At 39.2% G+C, this 24771-nt stretch overlaps 3 protein-coding genes and 1 long non-coding RNA gene across 5 annotated transcripts in view; all 4 read right to left on the bottom strand.

The window, feature by feature from the left end:
* Positions 1 to 13050, bottom strand: part of LOC146701584 (uncharacterized) — a 32933-nt gene extending 19883 nt beyond the window's left edge. The window contains exon 1 of the mRNA XM_085467881.1: positions 12977 to 13050. The gene's annotated coding sequence lies outside the window, so the exon portion shown is untranslated. The remainder of the gene's footprint in view (positions 1 to 12976) is intronic.
* On the bottom strand, positions 6624 to 12426 carry LOC146701585 (uncharacterized). Its single transcript, XM_085467882.1, has 7 exons — positions 12345 to 12426; positions 10927 to 11014; positions 10119 to 10229; positions 8641 to 8806; positions 8127 to 8262; positions 7687 to 7759; positions 6624 to 7324 (listed from the first exon to the last, which is right to left on the bottom strand). The coding sequence occupies exons 4-7, from the start codon at positions 8714 to 8716 to the stop codon at positions 7265 to 7267; spliced, it is 345 nt and encodes a 114-aa protein (XP_085324008.1). The 5' UTR covers positions 8717 to 8806; positions 10119 to 10229; positions 10927 to 11014; positions 12345 to 12426; the 3' UTR covers positions 6624 to 7264.
* Positions 13051 to 18381: 5331 nt separating the features above from the next.
* LOC146701586 (uncharacterized) lies at positions 18382 to 18944 on the bottom strand. 2 transcript variants are annotated; one of them, XR_014922373.1, is made up of 2 exons: positions 18889 to 18944; positions 18382 to 18668 (listed from the first exon to the last, which is right to left on the bottom strand). It is a non-coding gene; the product is annotated as an uncharacterized LOC146701586 (long non-coding RNA). The 2 variants fall into 2 exon arrangements; XR_014922372.1 differs by having other exon boundaries at positions 18843 to 18937.
* A 2915-nt stretch (positions 18945 to 21859) lies between these two features.
* On the bottom strand, positions 21860 to 24014 carry LOC146701587 (uncharacterized). The gene is made up of 4 exons (XM_085469187.1): positions 23572 to 24014; positions 23191 to 23314; positions 22989 to 23067; positions 21860 to 22009 (listed from the first exon to the last, which is right to left on the bottom strand). Exons 1-4 carry the CDS (start codon positions 23648 to 23650, stop codon positions 21974 to 21976), a joined length of 318 nt encoding a protein of 105 aa, XP_085325313.1. The 5' UTR covers positions 23651 to 24014; the 3' UTR covers positions 21860 to 21973.
* Positions 24015 to 24771: the final 757 nt, after the last annotated feature.

Here is a 24771-nt window from a genome sequence, read left to right on the forward strand (position 1 = left end):
CTCAGTGTACTTTCAACCAAAAGGCAAATAACCAAACCACACGAACATCTAATAAAAGATAAACATTGAAACACTGATCCAACATTATTCTTGTTTGACGGATCATTTGATTTTACACTTTTACCTGAATGTGGCTCCTTTTTTTGAAAAAACTTCCTTATATCCATTATGAACCTGGCTGTCTCTCTGTACACAAACACACACACGCACACACACAACAGGAGTTATAAGGTTAATGGGCATCCAGTAAGTTAGCTAGTTAGTATCCATTTCAAACAGGACAGTGGTAACAACAGAAGGCTGCGGACAATTATAAGTTTTAGATTTTAAATAGGCTGTATAAATTTCAATGGGAGCAACAGGACGGTCATATGTTGCTGATTTTACTACAGAGCAGGACGGATTGTAGGGCAGCAAACATGGGGTGTAATGTTTTTCAGCTAAAAAGAAACATGGACTGACTCCTACCTAACTATATAAAGAGTAACTGAAGGTTAAATGCAGCCAACATGTTTTAGGCCAGGCACTTACACCTCCGCTCTGCTGCGTCTCAGCCACCATCGCTCTGGCAGAAAGGCGCTAGAGCCAGAGTAGGGGAGAGGTGAGCTGGAACAAACCACTTTGCGGGGGGGAGGGTTATCTATAATTTTGTTGTTAAAATGTTCCATCTCAACCAAGTACTGTATGCTTTTTATATTTTTAGTAGTGTGTCACACAAACAGCAAATATTGTCAAAAAAGTAAGAAATCTTTGGGGGTGCTTTGATTCATTTTGCGGTTGCTGAAGCACCCCCAAAATGGTCTAAAATTGCCCCTGGGTACCTCCCCACATTAACTATGACAGTTAGTGTTGTGTTGTCACTTTAAATCCTGACAGCAAATAATAAATAATCTCACACAGACTAATGAAACAAATCAGAATTTTAAATACTTTTATTAGAATTTGACATCAATCTCATCTTGAAGACAGAATAAGGTCATTTGAAACATTCATATTTACAAACAACTTAACTAAACAGTTCCATAAAATCTGATTTTTAAGCTCTACAAATAATTTACAGAAATAATAAAACGTTTCTCAGCAGATGTTTCTGTAAAGGTTTGAACTGGAAAATGCTTCTGTGGCTGCTTTGCTTCAACTTTGTTTGTTCCCACATCAGCTTCTTTTAGAAATCACTGGAGGACACTGCAGAGTTTTCTGTGGTGTGGAAAGAGAGAAGGTGACATGAAAAGAAGACACGAAGGAGCAACATTAGAAAAGTCCAGTCTTTGTATAACCTTTTAATTCATTTATAATCTGAATACTTCAGTTGGAAAGTTAATGTTGTTTTTTCTAGACTTTGTGCCCACAGTTTGATTTATATTTTGTTTCTGACCTCGTTTATTTTCTTTTTCAGCCACTTCGTGTCTGGTTTGAGAAAAAATGTCTTTCCTCCTCTTGTTTTAACCCTGGAATAAGAAAAGAAAGGAATAAGTATAGAGAGAGGAAGAGAGAAAAGCAAATCAAAGGCTCACTCCTCGTATGTAGATGCAAAAATGCTAATATTTGGATACAGCCCTACATTTTATTTACATTCAAAGGAAGTTCTGCTTACAGGTAGCCAGGTGTGCAGCCCTGTTGGTCTTGTTTAAAGCAGCTGATGATGTTTTTTGTCCAGTTAGGTGCGACATGGCTGTTTTTCCTAGTTTTAGGGTACTCAGCAGCATGATAGCAGGAACTCTCCACGTGGCCAGCCCCTGCAACACCATCACACATTATACTCATTATTATTCAGAGCTTTTCAGACTTTACACAGGATAAAATGAACTGTGTTCTCAGGTGATTTATAAAGCTTCATAAATGTTGTACTAATTATTATGTATAATATAAAACAAGTGGTTTTAATTAACCATGAAAATCTTCAAGTTGTGCTTTAAATTTGTCCAGAGTTTCTCCAAGTAGCTAAAAGAAATTCACGAATGTAGTCAGCTGCAATGTGTCAACAAACGCCAGCTCTGTTACAATCTACAGTAGTTTCATTTCCTAATGACAGTTGTTGAGTTGCATTAAGGTCAGATAGATTCATAACCGCTTTGATGAACAGACTTTTAGCTGATGATACTGAACTGTCACAACAGAGCAAACTCCAGAAATACACAAAAACTCTACCTTCTGATACGATGATGAGCATCACCACACTCAGGGAGAGCAGAAGAATCGGGCGGCTGGTGGAGAGACTCGAGCACATGTTCAGACGCTGAAAGCACCAAATATGAGTCTGGATCTGAGGTTTGTTTGTTACCAGTTGATGAACTGGTCAGAGTGTGAGAGTGAGTCATCTTATATACTGAAGCTTGTCACTGAATTAGGGGCTGTTTGGTGATGTATTGACACACAATGGAAACATGACAACCACACACTGCTGTGGTTGGTAGCTTTCTTCCTCCAGTGCTGAGGGTTGTTGTTTAGTTTGTTCCAAGCTAACATTTTCTGTAATGGGTTGAAGCCTGATAATATGCACCATAAACCCAAATATGAATAGTCATCCAACAAGCACTGACATTTTATAGCAGTAGCAGCAATATTAGCAGTTGTAGCCGAATTAAGCTGCTGTGAAGCAAGCTCTGATCTGCATGATTCATCATTATTGCAATAATAAGCAGCACTAAAAGTAAGAATTAAAAGATTTATTTATTTACTGAAATTAGTGTAGAGGAAAGTTCTGCACCCTAAAGGGAATTTTACACCCTTTCGTCAACCGTATGTCAAAGAAGTCCAAGTCCAGCTGCTGGATGATGTATTTAAATGTTTCGTAATATTTTTAAACACACATGATTCTTAAGTTGTCACCTCACATCTATGAAACATTGCCTGTAGCTTACTTGTTTTCTCCTCTGTGCAGAAGTCCTGTTTTGTTTCCCTGAGAGGCAGTAATCTGAAATAGGATCTGTGGAGGAGCTATCTGACCCGCTCCTGTTGGCGTTTGAGCTCAGATCTTCACGAACTAATAAATTAAGATAAATAGTTCACTGTAAGTAAAATCACTTAAAGTGACCTTCCTGAGCCCTGTGTTTGAGTTCAGCCTGCACATTGATTATGAAAATTAGCATCTATGCAATAAATTTAATCAGCTGTTTTTCCAGCACAACACATTCATTTTTCACTCATATTTTTAATCCCTCATGTAAATATTGACACTTAACCATGTTATATGTTCAAGCATTTTAATTCACCTGGTTAATATATATATATATAGAAAGAGAGAGAGAGAGAGATGTTCCCTTGGTCTGTGGAAGGGCTTTCCACAGACCGAGCACAGGGACTCTCTGTGACGTGATCGGTTTCGTTCATGTTAACCTGCGGGTGTTGATTTTATTAGTGGTTTGCACCTCCTACATGTAACTTTATGGGGGTTTCCTTTCAACAACCATCTGCAATTAATGGGTGACCCAGTTTTGTGGTCAAATCTGAAAGTACTTTCCTCTATGACTTTTGTTTTTAACAGCTTTTAATGAGTGGTCACCACAAAAACCACCTCTATTCTTTGTCATTTTCAACAAATATACACCATAATTTAGCTTAAGATTACTGTTTTTTAGTCATCTTTAATATGCCACTGATCACGTACAAAATACATGATGATCCATTTCCAAACTTTATTAATAAGTCGTTTGAACTCAGGGGAAAATGTATGTTTAAAAAGCAGGTGGAAGGGTCATAAAGAGAGGAAGATAGAGGAAGCCATGACCATGATGTCATCCACTGGTTTTGACTTTCATTATCAAGTGTCATCATTACAGCCATCGCGGTGTTTCGATGTGTGAAGTCGTTAACCAGTAAGCATATCATGGTGTCACAGTTTTGGTCATTTTGATCAGGCATTTTCAGTTTCTTGTATTAAGGTGTTTTTACCGATTCTTTAGTTTTCCTGTTATTATATTCCTAAGTTTCAGTGTTATTCTGGTTAAGAGTTTTGTTCTTAGGTTTACTTTAGTGTCTAGTCTGCGCCTGTCATATTTCCAGTTTTACTTTGAAGGTCCGTGTCTCGTGTTAGTGTGTCGAGTGTTACTCTCCCCTGTGTTGTCATTATGTTTCATTGGAGTCAGCTGTGTCCTCATGTGTGTATTGAAGTCCTCAGTCTCCTCGTGTTCAGCGTCGCTACGTCTGTGTTCATTACACGTTATGTGTCTTTCAGGAGTTTGTGCTGGTCATGTTTGTAGTTCATGTACCAGCCCAAAGTTTAGTTCATAGTCGTCACGGTTATTTTCCCATAGTCGGTTCTCATAGTCACTTCTATTATTTCCCAGTTTAAGTTTTAGTTTAGCACTCGTCACCATTCTTGTAGTGTCTTTTATTTTTGCACTCTTGTAATCGCTCCAAATAAAGGCATGTCTTCAGCCTTTCACCTGTGTCTGCTCCTGGGTCCACACACACCTTCGCTCGGTCTGCACTGCAGAACGTCACACGTGGATAATGGTCCTTTCTGACTCTGAGCATTTACACAGTTTACAAAAATGGATTTTTGTTCTATCAGTATAAATAGAATAATTCTAGAGTGTGCTGCCCCACTAATAAGTCTCAGGTCCACTGTCCTGGACTACAGTTGGTGGCAGTCTGCAGCTGCATGAGCACAGTGGTTAGAGTGGCCCTAGGTCAAGATGATGGAGTTTGAGTCCGTTCAAGCAGAGAGATTTGAGGCAGCTGAAGGACGACACTACAGCAAGATTAATTAGCAGGGAGGTAATTACAGTAATTACATTTTCTATTTCGTCTTTCAGTGATTCAAAATCCTGAATCATGCCTGTTTGCTATCCTAAAAGCAGAGACTCAATACATTTTATCATATAAATACTAAAATATTAGGACATGGTATTTATCTTATCCTGAGATATTAAGTTTCCCCCTTGTTGTTATCAAATAAAAGCTAAGAGTCATTCACCACCTCTATGGTTTCAGATGATGTGGTAATAAGTCATCTGTGAAGACATAATTCCACAGGGAGTCGCCATTACACATGGAAAATCTTTGACTTCCCTTTAAATCGCAGCTTGCTCACAGGAATGCGTGCTGCCTGCACTCATAATGTGTTTTTTTTGTTGAATGTAGCGTCTGATTGTCTTTATTTCCTGGGTGATGACCTTATGACAGCAGGTCAAACCCAAACTATGAGTGATGGAATAGGCTGCACAGCTGGTCACAAAGAGAGAAAAGAGGTCAGCGATGAGATTACTCATCATGATTAGCTCCTCTGTTAGTCAGCAACATTATAAAAATGGAAGGAACTCAGAGAACATTAGTCACACTTCCAATAACCATTACTGGTAAATATTTGAGATTTCTGCTGTTTTTCTATTATGTTGTTTTAATGCAGAAGTTTGTTTCAAACCTGCCATAAATATGCTGTAGTTATAAAACCACATGTATAAACTACACGACTCAAGATCATTTAAAATGGGATGTGAACAAAAATTATATTATCATGAATGTACTGAAGAAAATGTAAAGACGTACAAATATGCTTTAAAGAAAATCTAAAACCTCAGTTCTGGTATCTGCACCCATCTGCGCCCTATTGGCAGTGACTCATGGCTAATAGGGAGGAGATGTGGGAGTCGCACAGGTCAAAGGGACTTGTTGGTTATGCAAACAGCAGGAAACATCTGCCAAAGGAGGTGAAAGAGTAGAAACCTACAAAAATGGGACAGTTAGGATGCCATTCTCAGTAGTGAACAGAGAGTTTCTAAACACTTTGGCTCAGCTGGATATATAAACAATAAGAGAAGGAGGACTCTTTAAAAATCGATAGCTTCAGTTATTTAAGCTGATCTCACTCCTTCTGTTCCTGTGACTCAAACAAATAGGTTTGACCTGCCATTCATACTTTCTTACACTGACACCACTTTAAAACAAGGTTTCCATGATGTCTGTTAACGTCCTTGTAAGATGGACTTCCACACACACAATGTTTGTGCTCTTGGATATCAGTTTTTATAATTACACGCACATATAACGACCCACAGTCTGTTCGGCGCCGGTCTCAGCTCTCCATTCTCATGCCAGTCTCTCGCTTCACTATAAAGGTGAAAGAGATTGTCATCAGTTCAAACGCCACCAGCTGTGGCCCCACCAGCCTCTCCAGCACCGCCCCCTTGAGCTCACTGTACTACTTCGCCCTTGCAGCTGAGCCAGGGACCACACCTCCGCAATAGACCTGTTAAATCTTGTCTCATGCCTCGTCTTCACCTCTTCTGCTGTCATCTGTAGTGGGAGGGACTAAGATGTGAGGAATAGAGTTAATTATGTGCAATCTAACGAATGACAAAGTCGCATGTTTCTTGGCAGACTTGGGAACGCCTCAGTGTTTCCCTAAAGGAGCTGGAGGAGGAGAGGACCGTATGAGTGTCTGTGCTCAGTCTGCTGCTCCTGCAACATTAATGAAAGTATGAATAAAATATGAATTTGTGAATAACTTTTCAAGTGATTTCTGAATGTTCACTTTTACTTCTACCATATCGGTTAAATGCTGCCTCCTGGTGTCCTGTGATCATGACGTCATCATGAAATGATCACAACAATAAGTATTTTGTTGTCAGTTATAACACCTACAGCAAATAATAATTAATCAAACAGACCATTAAACAAAATCTGATTTCAGAAGCTTTTATTGATTTATCTTTGTTCTCAGCTTGAAGACAGAATAACATTCATATTTAATGACATTTGTAGTATATTTGCTAATTCTCACCAATCACTAACTGCTGTATCTTTACTCATTTCTCTAAATTATCATGAATTCTGCCAATCCCTACTTACAAATGCCTTTGTTTGTTTCTCTATTTTACATTCTTTAAATGTCTTACTGTTCAGTGTCATCATTTTACTCTTTATTCCTTACTGTGAAGCAATTTGGTGTACCCCCTGCTTTTAAACGTGTTAAAGTAAGTAAAATGATATTGTATTGTATATATATATATATGTGAACACAAGACTGTTAAAGCGCTATGAATAATTTGCAAAAAATTATTTACATTTCTTAACAAATATTTCTGTCAAAGTGTAAACTAATAAATGAGCAGAAATGTTTCCAGCAGCTGCTTTACTTTAACTTTGTTTCATCGTTTTCATCATCTTTACTTAGATTAAATCTATGAAAATCAGCGTGTGAATTAAGAAACCTACGAGACATGTAAGAGGACAGACAGTCACTGCTTCTAAACACTGTGGTGCAGCTGGAATATACAAACTATAGTGGGAGGACTCATTAAAGATTAATAGCTTCAGTTATTTAAGCTGATCGATTTTCTACATGTTTATTTGAAAACATTGGAGGACACAGCAGAGTTCCCTGTGGTGGTGAAAAAGAGAAGAAGAATTGGTGAAAGAAGATGAAGAAAAAAGAAAAGAAGAAGAAAAGAGAAGAAAAAAAGAATTAATAAATGAGCAAAAAATACTAGGGTCTTGTTTCCTACAGCTTTTGTTTCATCGTTTCCATCATCGCCATTTAGAAATCATTGGAGGACACAGCAGAGTTCCCTTTGGTGGTGAAAGAATGAAGGTGACATGAAAACAAGAAGCACCATTAGACAGATACACACAGTGTCTTTTTATTACCTATATTATAATCTTCACACTTTTGATAGAAGTTCACTGCTGGTTTTTCTAAACTTTGTGTTGACATTTTTTTTTTATAAATATTTTGTTTCTCACCTCATTTATTTTCCTTTTAAGCCACTCGGTGTTTGGTCTGAGGAAAAATGTTCTTCCTGCACGTGTTTTGACCCTGGAAGAAAAAAACAGAAGGATAAAGAAAGAAGTTTAGAGCGAAGAAGACAAATCAAAGGATTGGACATTTTCACTTTATTGTTAACTGAACATGTGCAGGGTCCATTTTGCATTATGCTGTGAGAGAACAGCTCAGGTTTCCTCCAAGCTCATAAGCACAAACTCACAGATTCCCCAACGTCACCACATTAGAAACAATCACAGAGCAAACAGTAGTGCTGTATGTTAGAGAGGGGAACATTTATCTGCTACATCAAGGTTTCAGTGCAAATCTCATTTTCATTGTTGTGTTTGTGGATTTTTAATCAAGAATTAATTTCTACATTTTATTTGGTTTCAATGTATTTAGAAGAAGTTCTACTTACTCATAGCCATGAAGGCAGCCTGGTCTGTTGTCTTCAACACAGCTGATGATGTTTTTGGCCCATTTAGGTGTAAACGTGGTTCTTGCATTTTGGTTAGAATGATCTTTATAGCAGACATTTCTCATGAGGTCAGCCCCTGCAGCACATCATCACACACATTGTGACTATTCTTCAGAGCCTTTCAGATATCATGGACAATGAAATAAACAACTCTCAGATGTTGTATGAATAATTTACTGATCCAGTTATTATGTGTAATATAAAAAATTATATAACTGACAAAAATACAGCTGGATTTAATCAGTAATATAAAATGTATAGTTGCATTTTAAATGTATCCAGAAACAGCTGCTCTGTTACAGTCTGTGATAGTTTTAGTCTCTTTTCACACAGTTAGCTCACAGTGAGCAAGTTGCATTAAGACCAGATAGATTTATAACCAGGTTGAGAAACAGACTTTTAGCTGGTGTTACTGAACTTTGACAACAGAGCAAACTCCAGAAATAAAAACTACCTGATACAGAGATGAGCATCATCACACTCAGGGAGATCAGAAGAATCAGGCGGCTGGTGGAGAGACTCGAACACATCTTCAGACGCTGAAAGGCACCAAATCTGAGTCTGGATCTGAGCTGTGAGCAGGTTTGTTACCAGCTGATGAACTTGTCAAAGTGTCTGAACTGTAGTTTGTCACAGAAAGAAGAACTGCATTATTTAAGCAGACTATTCTGAGGTCATCATTTACTGAGAGACCAACAAACACCCATCGACAAGCACATCCACAGGGTTATTTAGTGTGTCCTTTCATAGTCATTAAGCCCTTTATGTTATTCATACGCAATCTAATCTCAAATCATGCAGGAATAAATTCAGAATAAAGGTGACGAGAGGTCAATATCAGAAAATATATACAGAACTTTTTTATTAAACCATTTGTAATAAAATTATAGTTAAAATGAGCCTCATATGAAAAGAAAGAGTAATGGCACCAACAGGAATCCTTTAAGCTTTTTTAGTCACAAACACACAATAGAATAAACACAGTCACACACAGGCAGGTATTACATGCACTAAACATCTGGAAACAGGAGAAACTCAGAGCATCCTGTCATCATTTCATGAACACAGGGGTAAACCTCAATGAGGTATTAAGCCTCCACTCAGGGATTGTACTTTGCCCGGCTGTCGTATTGCACCATGCCAAACAAAATAACTGAAAACACGACTGTAAACCCGAGACCATTGACCTGACTCAAATAAGTAGAATGGAAAGAAGTAAGAAGGGAGAAAAGTGGAAAAACAATATCACACACAGAGGCCATCCTACAGTTTGGGCTGCATACCTGTACCAGTATATATTTACAGTTCACAGTTTTTACAGGACATTTCACACCATAAGCCAGAGGCGGACCCAGACATTTGAAACACCCGGGGCTTAGCCCTAAAGGGTAGTATGCATGTGGGATTTTTTGGGGGGGTTTAGAAATGACTGAAAGATTAATAGGCTCTGTTTTGAGTTTTGTTCAAAAAAGAATGACTTCATATAGGGAAAAATATATATCACATGTGCAGGACACCTTAAACTAGTTTTAACAAAGTCGGGGCTGTATCAAGACACGAGGACTAAACCCCAATTCAACCAGACCCAGAACTGATCCAGAATTAAAACAGGACTACAACAGTTCAAAATCAGGACTACTTAGGATTTAACCAAGACAGAACCAGAATCAGAACTAGATGATAGTAGCACTAAAAATCATCATAGACCTGCACTACACTTGTTTTTTTAATTCTACCAAAGTACACTATTTAGATTGAGAAAAGTTTATATAATTATTTAGCCTTGTTGTGCAAACAAGCTGCATAACTTAATAAATATAGAATTTGAAAAATAGCAAACCTAAAAAGAAACACTAGGTACGAGATACATGAGTACCTATGATACGGTGATACTTTTGGTAAACAACTATTTGACTAAGATGTGTGTCTCACCTGCTCTTGTTCATCTCTGTTCTGTCCTCATTCTCCATCTCCCTCTCTGTTCCTCTCTCTCCCTCTCTGTTCCTCTCTCTCCCTCTCTGTTCCTCTCTCTCCCTCTTTGTGCTGACAATCATCAAATATACAGATATTTACAAAATCTTCAGATCAAAACACAAACACGTTTTTAATTGTAACATCAAATCAGACTAAATGTTTATTTTTTTAGATTGATAAATATAAAAAACATATTTGTTAACTTTAAGAGTAAAGAGAGAAACTATCTGTATTTCTTAATTGCAAATGGCACCAAAGTGTATTCAAACTGAGCCACACTTATGGAGCTCCACGATTCTCTTTCTGTTGTTTTGGTTGACATCTCTTGATTTTCCCATGTCAAAGAAACAGGCTCTGTGTTTTGCCTTATATGCATCCACAGCTGTGCCACCTGTTTACTCATATGGACTCTACTAACCTATCAGAAGCTTCTTCAGCTCAGAATGGAATCGTCTGGAGTTTTCTTATTAATTAACAATAAACTTAGTGTATATGTACTCCTAATTTTGATCAAAGTGATAAAAAAATAGACAGCTCTGTCTCTCTTTATTCTGACATTTAACTAATTTAAAAGATATTTCAATATTTATCTAAAACAAAAGTTTACTCTAAATTGATGTTGTACAGTAAAAATGTTTTCTCCATAAAGTGTATGTAAATATCTGGTTACAAATGTGAATATCCTGCTGTGTACTGAAATCCTTCTTGTTTTGCATAGAAATATACTGAACAACATACAAAACATAACATATAAAATAACATTTACCTGAGTTTTTTCTTTGAAAGAAGCCTCTAATGTCCATTCTTATATTTCAGTACATAACTGAAACCGATTTAGTCGGGGAGGGTAAGAACTGAAAATATGAAATAAACACACTTGAGCTAAGACTTCCTGTATTTCCTCCTGCGCGTCCAATCTCATTGTTAAGTTTGCAGATGACACTACAGTGCTCGGACTTATATCCAACAATGATGAGACAAACTATAGGACAGAGGTGCAACAACTAGAGTCATGGTGCCACGACAATAACTTGGTCTTAAACACCAAAAAGACCAAGGAGATCATTGTAGATTTCCGGAAGAGGGGCCATAACAACCATCTGCCTCTCTTCATTGGCAGTGAGGCGGTGGAGAGGGTGAGCAGTTTTAAATTCTTGGGGGTAACTGTGACCGAGGACCTGTCCTGGGGCAACCATATCACCTCAGTTGTACGGAAGGCCCAACAGCGCCTCTACTACCTGAGGAGACTGCGGAGCGCACACATTCCCAGATCTCTGATGTTGAACTTCTACAACTGTGCCATCAGCAGCGTTCTGACGTATGGATTTCTAGTGTGGTTCCCCAGCTGCACCAAGGCCGATCAGCAAGCACTCCAGCGGGTGGTGAAAGAAGCTGGCAGAACTATTGGAACAAGTCTGCCAGAGATCAGTAATATCTTCCCCACTCGCTGTCTGAGGAGGGTGCACAGTATCCTGCGGGACCAACATCACCCTGCGCGCCACCTTTTCCATCTGCTGCCCTCAGGGAGAAGGTACAGGTCTATACAGGCCAGAACATCCAGACTGGCCAACAGCCTGTATCCACAGGCTGTGAGGCTCCTGAACTCTCTGTCCCCCTCTCACGGACAATAACCATATCCAACTTCTTAATAGCAATGAACTGGTCTGCATTGGTGCATCATATCTTTATTCTCTTCCCCCTCCTGCCCCCCCCCCCCCTCTTTCTTAAATAGATAACTATCATATCTGATATCATATCTCACAGTACAATAATATTGAATGGGTTGCATTGTTGTATTTTGTCATGTTTCTCAGGTCTTTGTCTGAGTTTCTACGAACATTATTGCTAAGGATTGTCTTATTGCATTGGAGTCACACTGGGTTAAATATGTACACTTGGGTTTTAAGGGGTATTTATTATTTTCTTCTTTTTTTTTTTTGGGTTGTATGGAAGCCCCAAACGCAATTTCATTGTTCTTGACAATGACAATAAATAAATAAATACTAAATACTAAATACTCTCTAAAACAAATAGCATTTGTTCAGATTTTCATTTTGCCGTTTGTTGATTCACTTGAAGAGCAAGTAACGTAATATTGGTCAAGTGATCAGTTTGATATCAATCTTTCGTGATGCACCGTCATATTTACATTATTTGTACGGTAGGAATGATTCGCTTTGGTACCTGGTCAAACTTAAGCTCTCCTTAGTATGGCTTGCTCCGTTTCTCCAACAGCGCACTCACAGGCAGCAGCTGCCCCACCCTCTTGCTCAGTGCTTAGTGCCTGAGCTCGGATCATACCAATATCAGGGGGGATTCACGCACAGTCGTAAATTCCCACAGTGTGCACTATGTGCTTCGAATATTGCTTGCACTTTTTGTTTTATACAGTTGTCAGCCAGGCATCTAACTATGAAAAAATTACACTCCAAAAGACCCCGGGCTTCTGACAAAACATCCCGGGCTTAAGCCCAGTAAGCCACCCCCCACGCTCCGCCCCTGCCATAAACTGAATGATTCACCTGCCACACAGCGTGGTTCATTTCTTGTTAGTCAGTACTGACAAAAACTAAATGCAAAAAATGCAACACACAGTTCATTTCAAATCTTCTTTCAGTTTCATGATCCAAAACATCAAAACATTTGCTTTGTTCCTCGTCTTTCTTTTACTGTGAGCGTGCTCCTGAATGCCAACCAGCCTTATCTAAATGTTATACTTCAGCACTCCTTCCATAAGTACACACAGTATGAGCCACACTCGTGCTATATTCTCACAGGATGATACAAGTTCTAATTTTCAGTTTCATATTGCTTACCAACAACGTCTAAACATCCACACACCACATCTGCTGACTGCGACGCCTCTGTGATAGAACCGCGGAGAAAGAGTGAGCGCCCGCTGCTTTACACTCCCTTCAATCCCCTGGGTCCTAAAGCCTTTCTGGTAAAATCTCAAAACAATGATTCTGTTCATCTGCACGTAGTGTTTTCAGTGGGAGAAACATTTTTTCACTCATCCAAGTGAATTTTTCAGTCTCAGCTGATGAAGGTTTCCTGACATAATAAACAGCACATTTACATAATGACTGAAACCAGCACCACTGATTAACAATGGGACATGAGGTCAGTTCGAGTCCTGCATTGCTGTGTAGCTGTTTTGCATAGAGTAGTTTTTAATCCTCAGACACACAACCATTGACAGAGTGTACGAGGCACAAAAGCACAAGTTACTATCGTTACTTTGGAGATTATATAGATGTTTCCCTTTTCTTGACAAAATGTCATCATACAACATGTTGCCCAGTCTCAAACAAATGCCTCCTCCACTCCTGTTATGAGCAACTGTGACAATCACATTCAACTCCTCCCAAGATATTGATGCATCATTAGTCTGAAGCACTTACATGATTTCCTCCAGAAATAAATCTGTATTATAATCATCATCTGCTTGGGGCGACCATGGTTCAGGTGGTTGGGAAGCTCATCTGTAAACGGGAGGTTACAGATGAGGCTCGATCCCCCTGCTCTCTCTGTCCTGGTCGTTGTGTCCTTGGGCAAGACACTTCACCTACCGCATACTGGTGTTGGTCAGAGGGGCCGATGGCGCGATATGGCAGCCTCGCTTCTGTCAGTCTGCCCCAGGGCAGCTGTGGCTACAACTGTAGCTTGCCTCCACCAGTGTGTGTGAATGTGAGAGTGAATGAATAGTGGAATTGTAAAGCGCTTTGGGTGCCTAGAAAACCGCTATAAAAATGCAATCCATTATCTAAGGCTTCATCAATTAAATTACCCAAACTCCCTCTAACCCTGGCTGGAACATGGTCTAGACTATCTACAGCAATCGTTCTAAAATCAACACGCTGCTGCAGTTCTCTGGAATTAAAATCAGGTTTATCCTTAGTCCTAACCCCACCACCCCTCTGCACAGTGTCAACTTCAATCACATTATCAGCATTGTCAACTGATTCAAAATGATCACTAGAAGATGCTAGAAGATCATCAAACATCAAAATGACCTGCGGCTCTTGAACATCAGTATCACCCTTTGCTTCAAAATGATCACTACACTGTACAACCTCATTAGTTACCAGAACTTATGCCTCAAAAAACCAAGAAAGCTTGTAATGCTGTTAAAATCAGCCCAACTTTTATGTAAGAAAGTCTACCAGCCAACATACTGGACACTGTTCTGCTGAACAACAAACAGTTATGTTGCCATCATTGTTAGAATCTTACAGTGAAACAAAGGCTCAGATTTAATTATCCTGAAACTAAGTTAAGGCTTTCCACAACTTTGTTTTGCAAGTTACATTATTTATAAAATCAAAATAAAATGTATTTACGGTTCAGCCACAAGTGCAGTCTCTAGATCACACAACACATTTGTTTTGTATTCATCTGTAAATGAAAATATATGTAGTGTGTATATATTGTTTTTTGTTTTATATGTCTGAAACAAATAAAGATACAATACAATACAATACAAACACAGAAGCTTGGTATATTGTAATATTTCAGGGATTGCTTGTTTCCAGTCGTGGCATTACTGCTCAAATGACTGTCGTGGATTTAGGTGATCCAAATGTAAGTGCAGAAGAAAGTCTTTAACAGAACATAACTGTCAGAGTGATAATTTAGGATTGTCACTTGTATTTGGAAACATATCATCAAAAAAATGCACAGAAATCAATTATTTTTCAAGAAATATTAAATAGATTCAACATCTTTCTTCAACAAAATTGCAGACTGCACAGATGGTACCCTCTCAAAGGAAAAAGTACTATAGCTTACTAGGGTATATATATTAGACTTAATAGTCACTATATACAGTAATTGACTTCTATTCCTTTTACATCAAATTAAAACTTTGGGTGTCAGATAATTATTTATTAAAAGCTAGACATTTTAAATGAGAATAAGAAAGAAAAGTATGTCTTTGTGCCCCCTTTTCCCTGTTAATGCCCTATCGGCCCCCCTGGCTAAACTTTGCTAGATCCGCCCCTGCACAGTTACCAGCGTCAGCTAGAAAAAGATCCTGGTGTAGAAAGTAATATTAAATAAATTCTAACAACAGCTTATCAAGCTTAAACGTGCTGCTGTTGTTCAGCCGCTGGTTTCCTCTTTCTGGTGCAAAGTGGGCCAAAAACAAACAAGAGAGACGGAGTCGCGACAGAAAAGCCGATCAGCTGATCATTAAGCCGTTTCATGATTGAAGTAGCAGCAAGAAGAGGCAGTCGCTCCATATATCGCTTGTTAAGCTTAACGCAGGAATGCTTTACAAACATTCAGAGATGGACTTACACACTTGCTTTACTTCTCTCGGGGATAACTTTATCGGAGATGAAATGCCGGGTTGCTAGCGAAGCTCCAAATGCTATCCAGACCACCGACAGGTCCCGCATGCCACAGCCGCTCTATCACGTGATGCATACTGCTCCGACGTGCTAACGTTCTGAGGTGAGTTACGGCGTGTTGCAAGTTTTGTGAGGTGCTTTCGTGATATTTAATGGATCGGATTACATTTTTTATTGTTCTCCGATATCCGATCCAGTAATTTAGGTCAGTATCAGACCGATACCGATACGTAATATCGGATCGGTCCATCTCTAGATGAGACTATGCATATTCATGTAATTGCAATAAAAGGAGCACTAACGGGAGTTTCTGCAGACACTCTGACGTGGTTCGAGTGGAAGGAACAGCGCTTGACCTCAGTTGGCCTCCCTCGCGCGTGATCACACGAAGAGCTGTGTTTTGTTTTGCTGCTGCAGTTGATTGTCTAATTGTTCCAGCAGGGTTTGTACTTAGATAAACCCAACAATAACTTCCCTTAAGTGCAGTGACAGTGGATGTGGGTTGGAGATGCAATGAGCTTGAACCTGCAGGTGACCATCTTCACTGACCAACCATCTGTGACAGAGGACTCATCTCCTGCTGCTGTCCTGCAAGCAAACAATCGTGTTTTTTAGAGCACCAACTTATTTACTGTCTTAAAACCTTTTGTTCTGCATTTGCGATAGAACAGACTCCAATTTAGACAATCTCAGGCTCCCTCCCCACCGGAGTGGTGACCTTGAATGTCCCGCTTGTCAGTCTGGATAGCCCTGAGCACCACCTGACATACAATAATGTTGTGGAATCTTTTTTTTTTTAAAGGGGCTGTGCAATCATGGCCAATAACTTTTCATTCTGATGATCTCCAGAATAATTTAGGGACAAAACAAATTTCAATGTTCAAACACCTGCAGACTTCACTATATACAGTGTAGACAGTGTGGTCTCTCTAAACTAAGTTTGTGGGATATGATCTTTCAAGAAGTATTTTTAGAGATAATCAGGCCTTTAGCTACAGTTTGTTAGACAACACTAAACCGCACACAGTTTAAGGACTGCAATGATTCCTCAAAAGTAGTTTTCATTATGAAAATCAGTGTGTGAATTAAGAAATCTAAAAGGTGTTTGTGACCCGCAGGAGGTACCTATTTCAATAGTACAGAGCTGCAGGCACACAGTCAGTTAAAAAGGGTTTCATGTTAATACAAAATAAAATTAACCATGTAACAGTAGTACCTAAAACAATTAAAAGCTTTACTTTATTAAATACGGTTAAAACTATAAAACTGTATCACAGTATGCGAGAGACAGGATAAGCGACAGTGAACTTGATAAAAACAAATCAACATGTGACACACATTAAAAAGGAGGCAACTCACAATTAAACCCCGACTTGGCAAAAAACTTTAAAAAGGTAAATCATCAGTGTCATCTCCCCTAAAGCTCAAGAGCGGCAATGTGTGTGGCATTGATTGATTATTTGTGTTTTATGGTGTTTTAGTCTTAACTTTTTATTATATTTTGTTAGGTTTTAAAGGTTGCCTGTGTGTGTTTGTTCCTTTTTCTCTGTTTATCATTTACTGAGTTGTTTTGTGTTTTATGTTGCTTGATTTATAGGTTTCTTTTATTTTGCTTTAGTGAAGGCACGGCCGCTTGCTGTGGGGGCTAGGGACGTGTGGTGGAATTCCCTCTGATGCATATGAGTGTACACACTGGGAAACAAGTATAACACACAATTTAAGTTACAGAAAGACTGCACGGTAGAGTAATTGGTGGCACCCTTGGGCACTCCGATCTGTAGGTTGCCTCGCCAGGTGGCCGGTCTCCACCATTTTGATTAACTATTTTATTGAGCTGCTATTTTTAACTAGGGCAGCACGTGGCAGCGAACCTTGTTCTTTTAAGTAATGTTTGTGTCTTAATGAAATGTCTTAATCTAAGGTTTGGTATTGCTAATCCTGCTATTTAAGTCGGTTTCTTATCTGCGGCTCTATATTGGTGGTAGTTTCTCTAATAAGTTGTCTTCTATGAAATTGACTTGCCAAACCTCTGCTTGTTAATGACGAGCCTGTGTGCCTTTTGTTACTGTTACAACGTTTAGACTGGCTGTTGTAATCTCTCCTGGGGTGTACTCCCTCCCCAGGTGGCACCCTTAACACTATTTAGTTACCTTTACCAGTTTTCCTCCTTCACACCACCACACATACAATAATAATAATAATAATAATGGATTGGATTTATATAACGCTTTTCAATGCACCCAAAGCGCTTTACAATTCCATTATTCATTCACTCACATTCACACACTGGTGGAGGCAGCTACAGTTGTAGCCACAGCTGCCCTGGGGCAGACTGACAGAAGCGAGGCTGCCATATCGCGCCATCGGCCCCTCTGGCCAACACCAGTAGGGGAAATGTCTTGCCCAGGGACACAACGACCAGGACAGAGAGCCCGGGGATCGAACTGGCGACTTTCCGGTTCCAGGCTTTCCAACCTCCTGCGCCACGGTCGCATACAAGAGCCCATCAAGAACTATACAAACAAAAACAACTGGGCTGACTGCAATTTCATACGAATACATTTCAGGGCTGTAGCCAAATATTTGACTACACTGATACACATTACATTTTTTTAAATGATTTTGGTTTTTGCTTTGCTATTTTCTTTCAATCAGTTTTTCAACAACGTTTTCATGTTTTTAAGTTTAATTGAGGTGTATTTCCATTAACCATTTTGTGGAGAGAAGAGGTTGGGATATAAGGTAAATACTCTTCAGTTTTAAAGAACGACAACGCCACCCTGGGAATTTCACCCAGAGAATACTGGAAATGACACTAAATCACCAAAAAGGCACTTAGGTTCGCTATACTCAATCCAGAGACGATGTTCAATAATAAACAAATTGACAATTTATTGGTAATTATTTAAAACACCGAATAAAAACATAATCATAAATATTCAAATACAAATATGCTTAAAAAGGTACTCAGAGCTGAGGCTTACCAGTGGAGGGGCAGGGATGCCACACACAACTAAAGAAAGAAAACACACCAAAACACAAGTGCAACACACTATCACACACTCACACTAATAAACTAGACAAGGCAGGTGTGTACACTCAAGGGATCCCACCACCAAGGCACCCTAGTCTCCTCCACGTCGGCACTCCGCATCTGAATAAAAGAAACAAAGAAAATTTTAATATATTACAACAAACTAATGTGTAGCACCGGGGGATAACCCAACTGCAGGACCACACTGGTGATCCACAGCTAGAAAAAGGGCCTCCCACCAGTGGTGTAACAGAGAATCCAAACTACAAATCAAAAAGCAATAAAACAACATACAATCTGAATAAAACTCTAAAATCTGGAGCAAACGGAATCGCCGTACTGCTCCAACTTGCCGTCCACACGACGATAAGTTAACAGTCAATCAATATGCACGCCGGCTGACTCCGATAACCGGCATGCATATGGCCGTTGTCCACGCCGACGTCCACTGTAAAAGCTGACAGCAGCAGAGAAAGAATTCTCACAACGGGAACAGACGGTAAAAGCACAGCAAGGCAAAACAGCAGCACTTCAGTTCGCGTAGCTTGGCGCAAAACTAAGGTCCACACTTCCTGCGAAACATAATAAATAATTACTATAAAAGAACAATAGAAGGCAGAGAGCGTAACAAAAGTTGATTACGTACCAAGTAGCCGGGTCACAGAACGTAAGCAGAATAGCTCAGAGGAGGCTTCTATAGCTACGACCAGCCGCGATGGAGACTTTAGAGGAGTAACCCACAAACGATCTCTACCACACCGAGGAAGTCAGGTGACCAAAAAGGAGATCACAGGCAAACGATGCAGAGACACTCAAATGGCCACTATTTATACCAGCGCCCCCTAATGGGCCAGGCTGAAAGTGGGTTGGACCGAGGGATAACATTCATCCTGCCACACATTTTTATGGTCACCACAAACATGCACCATATATATGTCTTTGGGAGGAAGCAGGAGTACCAGGATCATGCAAACTCCACACAGAAAGACAGTCCTGGATTTGAGGCCAGGACCTTCTTGCTATAAAGCAACAGTACTAACCACCACGCCACTGCAAGACCCTTACTGACATCAAGCACTGTAGAGAAGTAGTTATTAAAAGCTGTGCACATGTCTGAAATGTTACCTCGCTTTCCAACATAGTGAAGTTCTTCTTTTACTGTTAAAAACAAGTTGTGATAGAATTAAAAATATGAAATTTCTTGGTCTGTAAGAAAAACCAACCAAGAAGTAGTGCAGGCAGATAGATAACAGTGTTTGCTTGGAATAAATGAACCAAGTGCTTCAGTTTATCTAACTACAACTTCTCCTCTCTCTCCACTTTTGCTTTCCTCTCTCACTCTCTACACCACAGGGAGAACTACAGTGTCCTAAAGGCATCTCCTACAAACACAGATATGAATTCCTGGATGAAGATGAAACTGCGACCACAGAGAAGCATCAATAGAATAAAAAATGCTGATTTTCAGGCTCATGTTAAAAGTTGTTACTGAGAATAAATGATCAATTTAGAAAGGTGAGTCTCTTTTTCCTTTGTATTGATGATTCACTGTATTTCTATGCTTACTGTCTGCAGCAGTGACAGAAACACCGGAGTTATAAATAACTGATCAGCTAGTTCACTGACCTCAGAGACCATGTCAGCTCTGACATCAGAGGTGTGCGACTGACAGCGGTTTTACTAATACACATGTTATAAATAGAGTCATTGCAGACCTGAGCTTGTAAAGCTTTGCATGTTTCACCTCTGAAACATCTCATGACACAGCTTGAATACACACAGGACCAAATGTGTCTGAATTTCCACAAGAAATGACTTTGCACAGTCAACAATGAGCGCCATGGTAACGTTAGTGGTGATGAAAAACATATGAACGAGTGAAGAAACAAATTTAATTTCTAATGCGAGTTATGGACATCACATGTTGGTGTATTTTGTCGACAGCATAACACAGATTAAAACCATAACCTGACTGGTCAGCAAGAAAATGTAGCTTCTGTTGTGATGTCACTGTAAAATCACATATTTTATTCTAATATTTTAGACTCGTTTTGGCAAGACGGGATGTTACCTCAGCTTTAGAGCCACAGACACCTCTGGTATCATAACGCCTCCATCATTCAACATCAAACTGGATAAATCTGACAACAGCTTCCCATCTGACCTCTTCAAAGTTTTTAGTTATTGACTTATTTACTTATTGTATATACAATTTAATGAAGGCATGTAAAATGAATCCTTCATACAGTTTCATTTTGACTCTGTTGGATTTCTATGTTCAGCCTTCAGATTATGATGAATAAACTAAATGTGGGACAAACACAGTGTTTGTGTGGGACAACAGCACATTACCAAAGCAGGGAGGCTGTCAAATATCTTATATTTTAATGCAATGTTTTAAATTCTCTTGCTAAGTCAATACAACAGGAAGAAAAGGAGGCTAAACTTTGTTGTTATGATCTCACACAATAGGTTGTATTTTATTCAGCTGTTCTGCCTGGTAACAGTCTTTGGGTTTCAGTAATGATGTGTCCATAGATCAACATGCCTTTTTTAGCCATTTCTGAATATTTTAGCAATTTTTAGCCAAGTATGACTTACAAATAATGTCACATCACATCATATTTTCCCTCAGTTTCTCAGATTATATTACTGCATCATTTTCTTTGTGTTCATTTCCATCATATTTACCAAAATCTGCACAGCGTGTAACTTTCGTGACTTTCCCTGTGAGTCTCCGTGGGTATAGAATTAGACAGGCTAAACTTAATTTAAGTATAAGAAATGTTTCCATTCAGTTGCACTGACTAAAGCCAGACCTTATGAAAGTGCATGTCCTGCAGAGTCGGTCAAAATGTGGGACAGGGGGACATAAAATGTTGTGCAGCTGCGCTTAAAGAGGGACATCAGGTCACCCTATACAGATACAGGTTTCATGGCCCAGTGTCCTCATAAATGCACATAATGTACATGATCCAAAGCAACACTTTTCCTCAGTTTCCTCTTACGTGAAAGTTTTCTTTCATTATCAGCTTTTCGTTAATATTATTTGTAAGGATTAATAAAAATAATGGTTTTGCCTCAGCTCTGTTATGAACTGATTTCTACCTGTTATATTTTACATGTTAACAATTTGAAAGAAATGTGACACTGAGTCAGAACAGAAATTTCTCTGCACTGCCGCCCAGAAAAGAATCACCAAACTGCATTAGATTTTACTTTAAACATGATCCATATTTATTTAGAGTCACAAAGAACAACTTTTATTACTGTCATCTACAACAAATTAGGAATGATGTTGATCGCTTAAAGGCTAAAATAATAACTTACATAATAAATAAATAAATACATCTGCAAAAAGAATTACAATTAAATAAGTACAAAATGTTGTCTTTGCTCTGATGTTTTGTGGTCTCATTGTTGCTTCATACACTTATCACCGGAGGACATTTCAGTTCTCCCTGTGGAGAAGAAAACAGAGAAATATTTACAGTTAGAAATATTTTATTATTACTGTCTGTTAGGCTGATCTATAGTTTTGTCTTTCTATGTTACTTCACAGTGGGAGTCTGACATTATCATCCATCAGTTTCACACCAGCAGAGGCTAATCAGTGGCTTCCCCCTCCTACATTTTTAGAGGAGGTTTCCTTTCATCCCATATCTCTTTATAAAACACTGACTTCACTGGATGAGCCACAGCAGTTGTGGCCAAATCTAAAAATAGCTCATTTTTCTTAGAGAAAGAAACAGTGTGTTGGAAAGTGTGGGTGTGCAGATTTATTATGAAATGGCTGCAGCTAATGACACCCGATGATTGCTCAGCACAACAGTCACTACGTACTCTTTTACATAAGTGGAGTGCTTTTACTGACCCACAGTCAAGTGGGTAATAAAAGCTTTAACTTGAAAATATGTACTTTAATATAAAAAATCCTCTTATAAATTAACCAATAATGTTGTAAACATTTTGTGACAAGACGTAACAGCAGTAATCAGCTGCCTTGTTAGTTAGTTCCTAATTCCATAGTTGAACTCCACCTCCACCATGCTGGGATACAGTTGGTGACAGTCGCCAACCTCGTGTGCATAGTGACACCAGCTCTCCTGCAGGTCCTGGTTAGAGCGGCCCAAACCAGTAGCTCCCAGTGGATTTCCAGAAAAGAACGTCTGCTGTCACCAGGCACAGTTTGAGATGATGGAGCTGGAGTTCATTCAACCGCGAGATGAGAGATTTGAGGCAGCTGAAAGACGCAGCGACTAAACTAGACGGGAGGGGATTTTCCAGTGATAAATTCACTGTAGTCAACGTATCGTGCTGACTATGATGGAAGATGGACGTTTGGCAACTTAGTTTAGTCGGGTGTTTCCTTTAGTGGAACTCAATCCAGTAATCTTGTTTGCAGAAGAGTCACTTTGAGCGATGTCACCTTTGACTCACCTTCTCTATTTTGTCTTTGAGCCACTCAGAATTTGGATCAATGCACCATATCTTATTTTTATGCCGCTTGTTGATGATGCTAAAAGCAGAAACACAAACAATTGAAACAAGTTGTTACATCAGTGTCTCAGTGCAACATGTATAATGTACTCGTTATTAACATGGAAAATTCAGAGTTGTGTTTAAATCTAGGCTTGCTCACAGGAAGGCGTGTTGCCTGCAGCGATAGCGTGGTTTTTGTTCAAAGCAACTTTGGATTGTCTTTACTTCCTGGGTGATGACCTTGTGGCAGCACGGCAAATCCAAACTCTGAGCTGAGGAATGGGCTGCATGAAAAGAGAACAACAATGAGCTTAATCAGCATGACATGACACGAGTGTTATTGTAAGTATGAAATGAACTCAACAAATATTAGGAATACTGCTATTATTCATGATTATTAAATGTTCCTGAAAGACATTGATCATTTTCAAAACAATATTAAACATCTCTCTGGTTGCATTAAAGTTTGAGATACAATAAAGATAGTGTTTCCTTCTATATAGTGAAAACACTGCAAACACCATTAAAAGAAGAGCTGTACCTTTCTGCACAGAGACGAGCATCACGACAGGCAGACAGCGCAGGAAAATCCAGCGGCTGATGGAGAGAGTCGGACACATCTTCACGAGCTGAAAGGCGCCAAATCTGACTCTGGATCAGTGCTCTAAGCAAGTTTGTTAGGCTGACGCTTGTGTGATCTTATATACTGTAGTTTGTCACAAAAAGAGGAAATGTGGAAATTGAGCAGGTATTCTGAGGAAATGATGTACAGCAACAAACACTCCCACTGTGTGTTCTTCATGTCTTTATATGTTCACGTTTGTTGTTTTCTTCTCCTTTCTTCAAACTGGCCACATGCTGCCATCATCACCTCTTACTCGTCATCACGCTCATAGCTAGATTGATAAATTGTGGCTGATGTGCAATCCATGCATGTACTCATGCCGGACCTTGAACTTTGACCTATTTCTTCACCAAATAGGAGTTATCATCGAAGGGTTTTTCAGATCCACATTTTTAGCTTTGAACAGCAGAATCCAAAGCTTGACTGTGTGGTTGTAGCAAAGCCTCCAATGAAAGGGATTTTCTTATTGTCTATCCTTTTTTAGGTTTGTTCCTTTCAGTACACCACCCTACAGTTAAAGTTACATGTTCAGTGGACATTTTTGTAACTTTTTGACTACAGACAGAGCTCATTTAAAAGTATACATTTACAGAGTAAATCAGGCCGACAGTTTTCTGTCCGTAAGACATCACTAACTGCACAGAGCTGCCATGAAAACTGCTGTTTAAAATGAATTTTAAAAATCTATTAAGCATGTAAGAGCACAGTGTGTCATGCCTTTCCAGCCAATTAAAGCCTTAAAAACATAAAATCATTTACCAGAGTGCACACTACACCAGAAAAAGAGCAAGATAGGGAGAGAGGAAAGTGAAATGTAGTTGGGATCCAATTGATCCAAAGGAGAGAGCGGAGTTCTATGTTCCTACCCTAACCTATGGCCACAAGTTGGGGCCATAGTATTGAGTATTGACTGAAGGAGTAAGATCAATGATTCATGGATTTCATGGATCTGGGTTTTCCTGTATTCCGACAGAGGACCCATGTATCATCCCCAAACTGCTGTTTTGTGAGCTCTTGTTCTGTGCATTTGCCCGGTGAGCCCAATGGTTATTTACAAGCCGATGGTTTTGTTGTTTTTGTAACGGCATAAACAATGAAAGGTGGTGGATTGGCCAG

The sequence above is a fragment of the Copadichromis virginalis genome, linkage group LG9, assembly GCF_057382275.1.
Source record: "Copadichromis virginalis isolate Kocher_CV1m ecotype Utaka linkage group LG9, C_Virginalis_male_GT1.1, whole genome shotgun sequence".
NCBI lineage: Eukaryota > Metazoa > Chordata > Actinopteri > Cichliformes > Cichlidae > Copadichromis > Copadichromis virginalis.

Coding starts and splice junctions, on each gene's coding strand:
- LOC146701585 (XM_085467882.1), bottom strand. CDS start 8,716: ATGTGTTCGAGTCTCTCCACCAGCCGCCTGATTCTTCTGATCTCCCTG. Junction 7,760..8,126: donor GGCTGCCTTCATGGCTATGA/GTAAGTAGAACT, acceptor TTTTTCTTCCAG/GGTCAAAACACGTGCAGGAA. Junction 7,325..7,686: donor TTAAAAGGAAAATAAATGAG/GTGAGAAACAAA, acceptor TCACCACCACAG/GGAACTCTGCTGTGTCCTCC.
- LOC146701587 (XM_085469187.1), bottom strand. CDS start 23,650: ATGTGTCCGACTCTCTCCATCAGCCGCTGGATTTTCCTGCGCTGTCTG. Junction 23,068..23,190: donor TGCAGGCAACACGCCTTCCT/GTGAGCAAGCCT, acceptor TTCTGCTTTTAG/CATCATCAACAAGCGGCATA. Junction 22,010..22,988: donor TCAAAGACAAAATAGAGAAG/GTGAGTCAAAGG, acceptor TCTTCTCCACAG/GGAGAACTGAAATGTCCTCC.